Genomic DNA, 12,737 nt, shown 5'->3' with positions numbered 1-12,737 from the left:
GGTATTAATTCTTCGGCGTGTCGAAGATAGCCCTACTACTTTCTCGTTTTTTGTTAAAAAAGTTTTGCAATAATTGAAATCAAAAATTGTGTTCATCTAAGAAACTGCTTCAAAAAACTTTAGATTATTTTTATTCTTTGCCACTTGACAGTTGAAGAAAATGAAGCAAGTTAAAATGGCAAAAACAGCCGTAAGCTCAATGGCAATGGAGGCCAGGATGTGTAAAAAACGCAGTTAGAGGGAAATTCTTACCGACCGAGTCCTAAAATGGACAGCCAAAGCAATAATGAGAGTTTCTGCTCGGCTTCAGTGTAGGTGTACAAAAAACGTTAAAGCGTATATCTTAAAGTTTCTGCCTCAGAGTACCTTAATGACTTTGGCAAGTTGGAAACCTAAAGTTCATAACAGTTTTTTGTGTAGTGTATGAATATGAAATATTGCAATTGTAGGCCACACATACAAATGCACATTGCCGTCACCCGATGGCAGTAGCCAACTGAAACTGAATTCCCGTCTTACCTGCTTCATGCAACATGGTGTGCACTCCTTGCTATCTTTGGTGACACCTTGTGCAATTTATGTTCAAAATTCTAGCAACAGAAAGGCTGAAAAAAATGGCTCCGCCGCAAAACTTTTAAATGCGGTACATTATTCATAAATGTTGAAAGGAGCGTTGGGCTAAAAGTAACCAAACGAGCGGAGTCGGTTATTGCGTCGGTTAAACGTGGCGGAGACATTTAAAATTAATTAACACAATGTTAAATATTTGTTGCACTTCAAACGGGAAATTCGAATTGAACTTGTAAATATTTTATAAAGTACATACCAAGAACCAAGAGCAGACCAACTAAACTGAACTGTACCGAATTGAAATGGTCAATATTTACTGTTGATTATAGCTAATTAATTAATAAGCAAACGCTTGTAAACATAATTTTAGCTCGGTGTTGTTCGGTTGTGTGTTTTATCTGCTGCAAAGACACAACATCTCAACTAATTGCCCTTTTCTAGCCCATGACTCAGATTGGTATAGGCGTACAGATTTTGTGTGTGCCCTTGTAGAGAGTATTATAATTCTATCATGAAATATGTAACGCATAGGAAACATCATTAAAAAAGCACTCCTATATATATAGAAAGAAACTGTCTAAAAATTAGTTTTTGAATGGCAAAATATACTGTTATTCAAGATATTTTCACCATGTTCAGAATTTATGGGCTAAACTATTCTCACATATTTCCAATCTTGCATCTTGATAAACAAAAAAAATGTCCATACAAGACCCTACATTTCGACTGCTCGATCCTATGGCAGCTATATGATGTGGCATGTTACGACATAAGTACTGCCTGCAACAGGCGCGGCTGTTGATGGTTATATAGAATATATATACTTTATGGGGGCGGAAATATTACCTTCTACGCATTATACATTTCATGAAAAAATCTACAAGGGTATAAAAAGGTCGGTGCACAAATATATATCTGTCTCGGAGCGTATTTAATATTCCGTATCGCCGTAGATTGTTTTTTTCGCTCTGCTTTTTTTCTAATATTCAAATAATCTTATATATAAACATCGCTCGTTCATTGGCTTTGTTTGCTGCTTGCTTCTATTGCTGTGGTTTTTTGTTATTTTAACTAATTAAAAGAGCGAATGCCCGAGTGTATAGCTGGCACGCGATCATTCGAGTGAGCTTGAGAGAGTGTAGTGGACAGTTTCGCTTATGTTTTTTATTAGCATAAGATATTGCAGCAACAAACGTAAATATTCTCCTATATCTATAGATGTTCGGTGCTTTCCGTAAAATTAAAATGATTCGTTTGGAGCTATGTCAGTTGTACCCCGCCGACTGGTGCGCATCAGATTTGAGATTAGTCAGATTTGTTCATTTAATCTTATCGTCTCGGTGCGGTAGGTAGACAGAAATTTGTTCGTTATTCTCAGTTGTTTTGTATCAACCTTAGTGAAGTGTGTTGTGAAGTGTAATTTGTAAATTGTTTATTATACTTATAGATTACAAAGAATTTGTACTTATTTGTGACTACATGATTTCTACGAAACATTTGTTAATAAGGCTTTTCCGATTCTGCGTAAAAGCACATTTTAATGGAGTCGCTTTGGAATTGTGGACTTCCGAGGAATAGTGCCAATAAATTTTGATGTTTTCAATGATCGGTCAGTCAGTATATATCGTGGATTTTTAAATGTTTGTTGATTTAATTTTTCAACCAAACTACACACATATCTAGATGCCATTTTACGCCGTTCTTGAAGCCAGACTTTAAATTTATGCTCGTGAATGTCCTGTTACCCAAAATTGTGAAAACTAGATTACATATACTCCCCTCAAAACGACGTGGCTTAATATGCCACAGTCTTACATTCCCTACCTAATAATTGAAAAGTCTGTTTTAAGCTTATTCAATTTTACTAGTCAATACCTCAATTGATTGGAATTAATTAAATATGTTTTGCATTTGGAAGATTTTTAATGTGAGATTCAACTAACCTTCCCAATCATTAATTTGCTAGTCGCATGATAGCTCGATCCATAACTGACACGTGATCATTTAACGCAATCAGTCATACTAAACTCTAAACTGGCAAAAATTGACACCAAATATTTGTAAGCAATTATCGTATCGGAGCTTTGTGATAAGTGGCGAGTAGATTGATTTGTCAAAGCAAATATGGTTCAGGGAAATGGAATGGTAAACCGGTCAAAAAATCAAATCTTGTTTTGATTCTTCACAATAAGCAATATGACGTTGGACTTACTTTAACAGTACTTGTACCTTCTTGCAAATGTAAGCCAATTTTAATTGAGTGGCTTGATTCCTAAAGTCATTTCAATTATTAACAATTAAAGTAATCTCCTAGAGGCAGTCAGTATAGATCAACTATGGAAATATTTATGTTTGCTACCACCCTTAAAAAGTCCCTGTCGAAGGACAGTGATAGGTTGTTGTGCAACTATAATGCCAACTCTGTCGCGTCGACATCGAAGACAGGCGGCAATTGGAGCACTTTAACCAAAGTCAGTCCAAGACCTGCCCTTGTTACATTCGACGTCACCTTTGCAACTGCCGTCACAGTTGTCGCTACCTCGGCGCAATCAGCGACTGTCAATCTTTGTTGCAATCTTTAGTTTGCCATCGGAGGAGCTGACTTCGCGACAACGTCTTGAGCATAAAGGTTGCTGAGGCTGCATTTTGCAATTTAAACGTGATACATGACAGGGGGTTGCTGGTTACGCAGGGCAAGGCAAAGCTGGCGTTGCTGCTGACGTTGCAGGTGTCGATGGCGTCGCCGTCGCCATTGTGTTTGCTTTAGCTTTTGCCATTTAAGTTATGCATGAGTTGCACAGATGAATGCAAAATGGCTTAAATGTAGCATTCTGGCACTTATAACCAATTTGGAAAGTAAGGACAATAAGGCAAAACGGTAGCACTTATATACATCCCCCGTTGGGATCGACACATACTATAATACAATTTAAAATGTTTAAACCTGTTTGCTACTTACAGGCAAGCACATCAAGCAACTGCAAAAAGTGCAGCTAAGCATACCGGCGCACAGTGACATCATGACACAATGTGGCAACACTTCTGGTAGTCCCGCTTCGCAATCACATACCAAATTAGACATACACAATTTCTCAGAGGACCACAATAATGGGTCGTCTGAAGTCGTTGGCGAGAATGTTGGCGAGACGGCACAAAACGCTGCAACAATAATTTTAACGCCGACATCATTAAATATAACAAACACATCGCCAAATGCGCCCGGTGGCGGCGGCAACATCAACAACAGGACAAACGCAGACGTTGGCAACAATGGCAGGGGTTATCCAGCGCACAGCGAACAATACAAAGGACCCAAATGGTAAGTCAAAAACGCATTGGGGCTAGGGCGAAGCCCTAACATTTTTGGGCGCCTGATGAGCTCTCAACTGTGTGTATATGTGCGCATTTGTTTAACTCTTTGAATGTACTTCCGGTACAGACAAGCCTACATTCACACATGCATTGCACGCGTTTTTCGCATTGCCGTTTTGTTAAGGTTCTTGCTTATTGTTATACATTACATTTTTTTTTTTGTATTTATTGCAATTGCTACAAATGTTGCCATCGTCCTTACGAGTCTGTCTGCTACATTTCCAAGGTGCTCTTCCGTCTTTGCACAGAAATCACGGCCTTAATAGCTGGTTGGATCAAATTTTGTAAGTGTGATGGCCATTTAAAAAGCTGGCGTTTCTTTGCTAAGCTTTATAGACAGCGTAGCCATGGTATTATTATTAACAGCACTAAGATATATATATGTTAAGTTGTGGAACTATTGTTTTAGGCTGTGTTCTTGTTAATATAGTTGAGATAGTGTTTGTGTTAGTATTTCGTGTATATATTGTAAAACTGTTGGTTAGTTCTGGTACCCTTGGTCTATTTTGACAAATTTATGAGCAAAGCCAAAAAGCTGTACGCATTATTGATGGTCTGCGTACAAAAAAAGAAGAGAACATAATTTATTATCTGTTAATAGCTTACTTTGGAAAGCGTACCTTCATAAATATTGGTAGTCCGATCTCAAAAAATACTCCCGCACGCAACTTTACAGGTCGTTTTAGAAACTCCATGTAGCAGCTGAGAACCTTGCGAGTGGTTACAGAATACTCCAACCAATTCGTGTTAAACACGCTATTTGTAAGCTCATTAGCACACACGGTTAGCTCGTTGCCGTAATAACAGGGCAAAAATATCTGAACGATCATCATTGCGACAAACTGCACAGTGGTCAGAAACACACCCGGATTTCGTTGCCAGCCCATTTGTACAAGGCGGTATACACTAAAGCAGATGATAAAGGCGCTGAACACAACTTGGGAGAGGACGTATGGTGAAACCAACAGCTGGCACTGCTTTGTCAGGATGCGCACTCGGTTGTGAAGCTGAAAGATGCGTCGCAATTCTGGGAGAGCCTTCTCTTCGGGTGCTTCCTGCAATGCAAGGAATCGTCGACCTATAATGCGGTAAAGCAAAGCAATATGAAACATAAAGTAGCAGCCCATCGTGTCCAGGAGGCAATTGGAAAGGCAGCACAGTGACATGGCCATCACGTTGTAGCTCCAGGCATAAAAGTAGCCCTGCGGGCTATGCCACTCGAAGGGAACGTAAAAACTGAATGGAAGTTCGTATGCCTCCTGGTAGAGCACGCTGATGTAGCCTTGACAAGCTACAAGAAAACTTCCTCCAACATAACAGTAGAAAATTCGCTTAAAATGGCTCTGTTCGTGGCGCCAGAACTCGACTTCTCCACTTAGCAGTTTGTAGTGTCCATGTTTTTCTAGCTCATCCATTAATTGCAAGGCCTGTTCGCCCCTGTACCAAATGTTGATGACCTTTATGATTACAACCAACTCTGTCAGTGACATATACAAAACATTGCCGGCCTGTTCCATCCCGTTAGCACTGATGACTTCCAACCACATAAGCGCAATGTAGGTGAATGTTAATGGAAAATGTAATACAAAAGGATATATGATTTTTAGTAGGCTCCAGGAATCGTTTTCATTCCGCCACTTCCAGATGCCTAACCAACGTTGAACTGTGAGGACAGTTCGTATACCGGATATGCGATCCGTAGATTCAGTCGTAGACATATTAAGTGAAACTCGTGTCACCTAATGATAAGCTTGCAGCTATAAATTACCTGCTTTTATAGACTTGCTGAGCCTGAATTTCATACAAATTTTATAAATACCCCTTAATAGATATGTACATATACATCTACATATATACACACCAATGGCATTACCTGCTTTTATAGACTTGCTGAGCCCGAATTTCATACAAATTTTATAAATACCCCTTAATAGACACACACCAATGGCATAAAAGCTGACCTCAGAAGCGATGTAGTTCACCCTTGTCCCTTTCATAATGATAGTTGTTCCGGATTGGACCTTTCTTACTTTAAATGCAATGCTTAGCACGACTTAGGCGAAAAGAACTAGTTCCATTCGTCGTCTGTGTTCACGAAAGCCAGCCCTGCTTTGTTTTTTAATTGGTGTGCATATTTACAATTTTAAAACCAAAGCAATTACAATAATTAACCTGCTGACATAATGATAACGTTAATTGGTATTAATCGTATATTTAATAAGTCACGCAATTTCTGTCTGATATATTTTAAGTACGTCTGGCTTAGCCGCAGTCAGTGCAAGGATAACTCTGACATAAACAATATGCCCGCATTGACTCGTAAGAGTACAAACAATATTTTCCCTGTAAGTTCTATAAAACATTTAAGGTCAGTTTTCTTGCTGACATTGAATTTAATCAATCAATTCTTTAAGTTCTAAATTTGGTATTTGAGGGAAACCCCAAATAAATTTTTAACTCACAACTTGCGCAAATGTATCCTAGTCAATCCTTCTGTCCGATTATCAGTCTTCATAATTATGTCGATGTCAGGACAATGAAAAATGAGATTCAACGTTTTTAATCTGTCTTCTATATTGAAAGTATATTTCTAGTTCTTAGTATATGATTATTTATATTATTATACATATTATGCATATATTAAATATATATTATTTAAATAGCATTAACATGCGGGTTTAAATAAAAATGCAAGTCGTAGACTAATAGTGTGTTTATTAAACAATAGCCAAGCCAACATTTTGTTATTGAAATTTTTAGTAATTTTGCGTCATAATTAAGTTCAATTTAAGAAAAAGTCCTTTAGTTTATTTTGAAACATTCAGCAGAAGCGCAAAAAAACTGTAAGCATTATTGATAGTCTGCAAAAATTGTAAAGATTATTGATGGGAGAACTGCATTAAAAAAGGTGTCTCAACCAACCTTAACAAAAATAGGCAAACCAACTTCGAAGAAATACCCAGCACGAATTATAACAGGCCGCTTGAGATGCTCCATGTAAGCAATAAGCAACTTGCATGTGTGTTTGTCGCACTGCATCCAGTTGGAGTTGTAGACTTCGTTGGTCAACTTATGAGCATAGACCGTTACTTCGTTTCCGTAATAGCAGGGCAACAAAATTTGAAGGACCATGACACTCAGAAACTGTAGCATGGATATAAACTGGCCGGGACTGGCCTGTATCCCAACGTGTTGTAGACGATAGCCGCTAAAGCATATGATGAACGCACTCAAAATGATCTGGGAGAGAATGTAGGGTGAAACGAGTGTCTGAACCTTGAAAGTTAATCTGTAAAAAAGATAAAAAAAATGTAGTCCTAATTAGCAAGCATACGAAGATCGATATGGTGACCTGCGTACGCGATCATGCATCGTGAAGATCATCCGCAGTTCCTGCCTAAATTTATCCTCGTTGTCCACATTCTTCAGCTCTTGTAGTCGCATGCCCATCAATCGATATAATAACGATAAATGGAACAATAAGTAACACCCGATCGTGTCCAGGGTCACATTTGAGACGCAGGTCAGCGTCATAGCAGCCATGTTGTAACCGTACGCATAGAAATAACCCTGGTCGTTTTGCCACTCAAAAGGCACAAAATAGGCAAATGGAAGCACATAGTCGTTAAGAAACAATACTCCTATGCTGCTGCTGTAGACAACTCCTAGACTTATAAACACGTATAAATAGAATCGACATTTGAAGACGCGCTGTTCATGTAGCCAATTGCTGTGCTCCTCCTCCGATCGCAGCTCATACTCGGACGAGTGTTGCATATGGGTTATTAGTTGCCTGGCAGATTCACTTTGATACCATATATTTAGAATTTTTATAACGAGTGCCATTTCTGTAATAGACATGTATAGGACCTGTCCAGCCTGCTCCAAGTTGCTTGATACAAAGGCTTCTATCCACATTAGCCCAATGAAAGTGAATGTAATTGGAACGTGTAGTAAATATCGATAGTTTTTTTTTAAAAATACCCGAATGTAGGAATCTTTTTTAGTCGTATGCGGCCAGGGCCAGACCCCGCAAAGTTGCATGATCCACAGGATCCAATGAATAGCTTGTGTGCGATGCGAATGGTTTTCCATTTCTGCTCTGCATTATTCTATACGAAGGGTTTTTATTTACCGATGTGACAGGATAATTAGCAGCAATTAGGGTGTCATGAATTAAGAAACATGCACGAAAGGCCATACGGAAATTATTTTTGGTCGTGGGTTGATGTTCTGCTAGCGATAAGTTGACTAGTCATAAAAGTATTGCTTACATAAGCCAAGTTCGCTTATTTTTTTTAGGTGGCGAAACTTTGTTGTACACTGGTCTCTTGTGTCGGAGCATATTGCCCTGCTTATGATTTTTCTAGCGCTTTGGACCTTGGCCTTGGCATTGTTGCCACAGTATGCTGCACCTGAAACGGTGATAATGCGCATTATACTACTTTTCGTTGGTGCTCAAATATCTGGCATATTAGTTACCTTTATACATTTGCCAGACATGCTGGGTATGCTTTTGTTCGGTGTCCTTTACACCAATGTTGGCTTGGCCAATTTCGAAGGCTATGAGCGCTTTGAACTATTTTTAAGGTAAGTGTGTAGAAACCTAGCTAAATGCTATCACTAATTAGTTGAGTTTGCAGAGAACTGGCATTGACTAATATCATGCTCCTAGCTGGTCTCGGACTCGATGGCAGTGCATTTAGGCGGTTATGGCTTATGATACTCCGGCTGACACTCGTGCCGACAATAGTGGAGGTTGCCGTTATAGCTGTGCTGGCATATTTTACATTGTCCATGCCCTGGATGTGGGGGATAGCTCTGGGGTAAGTACTTAAGAGGTATATTGGTTGAAAAATGTATAACATGATTGTATTCTAGCCTGGTCATCACAGCAGTCTCACCCAATGTTGTCGTCACAGTCATGCTCAAGTTAAAGGAGGATCGCCTGGGTCTGAACAGTGGCATACACACCCTAATATACGCTATGACCACGTGCAATGACGTCGTTGCTATTTTCATGTTTGGCGTTGTAATCAGCATTATATTCTCCACAAGTACGTGCCACGCAAAAACCAAATCTCTGCTGCTCTGATGCAAAAGAGAATAAACATGCTTGCATACTTTCAGGCTCACTGACACAAAAAGTATTGCAAGGACCCATTGGTATTGGTATTGGACTTGTTTTCGGCTATCTTTACGGCATGATGCTTCACTATTTGCCGTCGCGGAATGCGGTAAGCCATGGGTGGAATTCAGCACTGTTTCTGACAGCAGTACAAAGCAGTTATAATATACTTTCACTGCATCGCGCTGCACTAAAAAAGTACATTCAGTGAACACTTACTACACTCAATCAGCGCATTTAATGGTACAAAACGCGCGACACCGCAATGTTATTGGGTGGCGTAAGGCTTCGAAAGCTATCATACATACCACAATCCTTTCTTGCGAATTGTAGTGTGATATATATATATATATATATATATATATATATAGGATGGTATAGATATGCAACACTTATGTATGTTATATACGTATATCAGAATATGTGTCGTTGTGTGTGTTTGTGCCTGGGCGAATTTTGCATAAAAACACGCTTACATCCAAGGCAACGATGTCGACGATGCCACTGGAGCTGGAGACATTTGCGACGACAGTAACTGCCAGCGTCCATGGAACTTATGGCAGCTGTGATGCAGGCAGTTGCGATGCAAGCAGCGTGCGGCAACAGAGCTTCGTTGCAGCCACAAAACTCATTGCCGCAACTTACACCGCTAATGGCGCGCATAATCAAACGCCATGGGTGGCACTGAATGCCTTTGAACTCGGAAATACACACGCCCTCACACATGTACATAAACATGGATCTTCACACATGTGCATATACATGGACCCCTCATAACTTTTGTTTTTTTCTTATAACCACTACGCGAAACTGCCGTTTGTACAAAAATGTCATGCTGTGTTCCTTTTAAGACGCACCACTTGCATCCATGCATATATTCGCAACTATCACTATTTATTGTTAGTGTGTATGTGGGTTACTGTTGCTGCCATCAAGTCCTGGTATTTTTTTTCTTATTATGTTCCCTAACTTGTTAGAGTGTATTAGTTTTTTGCCCGTCTTGCTGACCGCCCGTCCCTCTGTATGATCGACGTCGAGACTTCAATCTTGGAATGTACGCCAAGAGCAAAATATACACAATTTTTTTTTAATTTACTTAGAAAAAGGCTTTTAAATTCAGATTTCACTGTGTGTTGTATGTAGGATACAAATACATTGATAAAATTTAAAGTGCTTGGTCTGCGTTTTCCGAAATTTCTTGAATTTAATATAGTACTTAGTTGTTAATTAACTTCACTTATGTTGGCACACGTCACCTATGATATAGAACTCAGTTGCTAGCTAAAACCCGGTTGTGTAAAGGCATACAGTACATATTAGGTTTATTTAAACACCCATACCCAACTTATTGTTTTGTAGTACCCAGAAGATGTTAAAGAACTTTCTTTTAGCAAGGGCGCATCCGCAAGAGCTGATGTCTGCTTGTGTATGAATGAGCGGGGCTAGACCACACTTGCTTATTATTGAAATTATTTTCTTATTTTCTTTTTTATCCATTATTTCCAGGTCTATGCAAATGGACTGCGCTTTGCTTTGACAATCTTGGGTGGCTCAATAGCTGTGATGGGCAGCCGAATTATCGGCTATACTTCGGCCGGTGCCTTAGGTTGTGTAATGTTGGCCTTTATAGCAGGCATTGGTTGGAAAAGGGAGGAGCACAAACTGACCCCACATCAAATGCAAGCACATCAAATAGTAAGTACCCAGCTCGTCAGCGTTGCCTTTTATAGACTATTTAGTGTATAAACATAAGTATCGTGAAGATTAACTGAATAATAAATGATTATCTAGCAAAATATATTATTTTTGCCTTTGGTTTAGAACTAAATATTGCCACTAGGCGAAATTTATTAAAATGTATAAAAATATTTATAGCACGTTTGTAATTTATATTTATTAATTATTCTAATAAACGAAATTTTTGATTAAGGCAAGTGTTCCTAAGCGTCTGGATCTACTGTGGAAATTTCTAAAGCCCGTCTCTTTTGCACTAATTGGCAAGGAAATCAATTTTGCCGTGCTTGAAGGTCGCGTAATTGGCTATGGAGCGCTGCTGGTGCTGCTTGGAAGTTTGGTAATTAAAATAACCGGCAATGCCGCTGTAATTGTTCCTTTTTGGTTTGCATACCATTAGTTTGTGTATGAAAACATTTTGTTGGCTTGCCCGCCTCTGCGGCTTTCGGACTGAAGGTTATGCACTCAATTTATTGAACAATAAATAAAATAGAATACAAAAAAATACCTAAAATTTTAAATTAAAATAATGGCTGCAAAGCAACGCAAACTGTTAGGAATTTAAAAATCATGACTGCTTTCTCTCTTGCTCTCGTTTCAGCTCCGATTAGCTTTTGCATATTTATCTACATATGGCGGAAATCTGTCGAGAAAGGAGCGTGCTTACATTACAATTTCCGGTTTTCCCAAAGCAACCGTCCAAGTAAGTTTACCGTTTCAACTGCTATGACGACGCTGCGGCTGCTGTACTGCTTTACTAGGTATAATGACAATGAGAAAGTGCAACTTTTTATTTTAGCTCGGCATGGTCACTGGACATTGGCCATACTGATTTTGGCATGCCATTATTTGGGCTGTGTTGTTTTTCTCAAAAGCTAAAGCTATGCTTTGTGTTTGCATGATCATATTGTTGTGGTTGAATCCGTTGTTGTCTGCAGTTGCAGTGCAAGAGGACATTTTGTTCGCATTGCGAGCGCAAACGTATGCAAGAGTGTGCGCCTTGGGGCGTACGCGTTTATGTTGCGCCCCCTTTTGTGGTTAGCCAGAATGAAAATGTTACATTTGCTTAGCTAGCGACCTCCTGTTTGCGGCTTTAACATGCTTCTCGTTGCGACGCAGTACTTCTCGAGGGATGACCGTAAATTTCTGCTTCTTAAATAATGTTTAATATGCAGTCTGCATTTCGCTGGTTGTGTAATTCGTCATGTCCACCTGTTTGTACATTTATTAAAATTTTATTCATTTGCGTATACACTCGCTATTGTAGCAGGCATACAGATGGGACAGCATAAGCAGCCTTCATAAAATTGTAAGGATCTACTATAACTGAAAATGTTATCTCTTCACAGGCTGCCTTGGGTCCGGTTGCTTTAGATTTGGCTCGCTCAGCCAAAGTCGCAAGTGATTTAACATTGGCCAACAACGTGCTCATAATTTCGGTTCTGGCTATTATTTTCACAGCACCGTTGGGTGCTATTTTGATGCTTCGTCTTGCTCCGCTCTGGCTTAAACATGGAGATCCTGAGGACATAGCTGAAACGCCTGTAACACCCGGTTCATCGGAACCAGGCCCACTGACCAATGTGGGTGAACTTAATTCAGCGAACGGTCAACAAAATATAAAGTAGAGTAGCGAGAGCGCCGATAATTTATCAAGTGAGATACCAATGAGTAAAATCGCTACCTTTCTGTAGTTGTTTATCTTTTGTAGTTAAACATAACCATTAGTTATTAATACTAACATATTGCCAAGAGCGTAAGGTGAGGGGTAGACTTAGTAAGTTGAAAAGTTTTTAGAGATCCCAACCAAAATGTGTTTTGTATTGTACTTACTTTTCTTATTTTTGTACTTATTTTCTTTTGTAAAACAAAAACTATTTAAATAGAAATCAATATATAAATATTATCAATTTTGGTATTTTTTTAATTTACA

The 12,737-nt window shown here is 39.1% G+C and overlaps 3 protein-coding genes across 10 annotated transcripts in view; 1 reads left to right on the top strand and 2 right to left on the bottom strand.

Annotated features, from left to right (window-relative positions):
* The window catches only part of Nha2 (Na[+]/H[+] hydrogen antiporter 2), a 164,356-nt gene that overhangs the window by 3,816 nt on the left and 147,803 nt on the right, over window positions 1-12,737 (top strand). For 3 of the 8 annotated variants that reach the window (XR_010437804.1, XR_010437805.1, XR_010437803.1), the window contains exons 3-11: window positions 3,532-3,889; window positions 8,245-8,532; window positions 8,586-8,768; window positions 8,824-8,999; window positions 9,073-9,179; window positions 10,577-10,765; window positions 11,001-11,144; window positions 11,406-11,507; window positions 12,154-12,460. Coding sequence is in view for 1 of the 8 variants with exons in the window: in XM_064696163.1 (XP_064552233.1) it covers window positions 3,532-3,889; window positions 8,245-8,532; window positions 8,586-8,768; window positions 8,824-8,999; window positions 9,073-9,179; window positions 10,577-10,765; window positions 11,001-11,144; window positions 11,406-11,507; window positions 12,154-12,432 (1,826 nt within the window). In the remaining 7 variants the exon portion in view is untranslated. Of the gene's footprint in view, window positions 1-1,712; window positions 1,765-1,800; window positions 1,916-2,020; window positions 2,180-3,356; window positions 3,427-3,531; window positions 3,890-8,244; window positions 8,533-8,585; window positions 8,769-8,823; window positions 9,000-9,072; window positions 9,180-10,576; window positions 10,766-11,000; window positions 11,145-11,405; window positions 11,508-12,153; window positions 12,711-12,737 lie in introns of those variants that run through there. The other 5 variants (XR_010437808.1, XR_010437806.1, XR_010437809.1 and 2 more) reach the window with 5 other exon arrangements.
* On the bottom strand, window positions 4,423-5,459 carry Or94b (Odorant receptor 94b). Its single transcript, XM_064696168.1, has 2 exons — window positions 4,563-5,459; window positions 4,423-4,497 (listed from the first exon to the last, which is right to left on the bottom strand). The coding sequence occupies exons 1-2, from the start codon at window positions 5,457-5,459 to the stop codon at window positions 4,444-4,446; spliced, it is 951 nt and encodes a 316-aa protein (XP_064552238.1). The 3' UTR covers window positions 4,423-4,443.
* Or94a (Odorant receptor 94a) lies at window positions 6,856-8,037 on the bottom strand. Its single transcript, XM_064696150.1, has 2 exons — window positions 7,295-8,037; window positions 6,856-7,231 (listed from the first exon to the last, which is right to left on the bottom strand). Exons 1-2 carry the CDS (start codon window positions 8,035-8,037, stop codon window positions 6,856-6,858), a joined length of 1,119 nt encoding a protein of 372 aa, XP_064552220.1.

The sequence above is a fragment of the Drosophila montana genome, unplaced genomic scaffold, assembly GCF_035044405.1.
Source record: "Drosophila montana isolate Dmon_TW-CO22-7 unplaced genomic scaffold, ASM3504440v1 contig_3835_1, whole genome shotgun sequence".
NCBI classification, from domain to species: domain Eukaryota; kingdom Metazoa; phylum Arthropoda; class Insecta; order Diptera; family Drosophilidae; genus Drosophila; species Drosophila montana.
This window is presented reverse-complemented; position numbering and strand designations above follow the sequence as displayed.

Excerpts from the sequence above, each read along its gene's own strand:
- Or94b (XM_064696168.1), bottom strand. The coding sequence starts at position 5,459 with ATGGAACAGGCCGGCAATGTTTTGTATATGTCACTGACAGAGTTGGTT. Across the intron at positions 4,498-4,562 it reads GACTACCAATATTTATGAAG|ACCATCAATAATGCGTACAG; the intron begins GTACGCTTTCCA and ends TTTTGTACGCAG.
- Or94a (XM_064696150.1), bottom strand. The coding sequence starts at position 8,037 with ATGGAAAACCATTCGCATCGCACACAAGCTATTCATTGGATCCTGTGG. Across the intron at positions 7,232-7,294 it reads ATGCATGATCGCGTACGCAG|ATTAACTTTCAAGGTTCAGA; the intron begins GTCACCATATCG and ends TCTTTTTTACAG.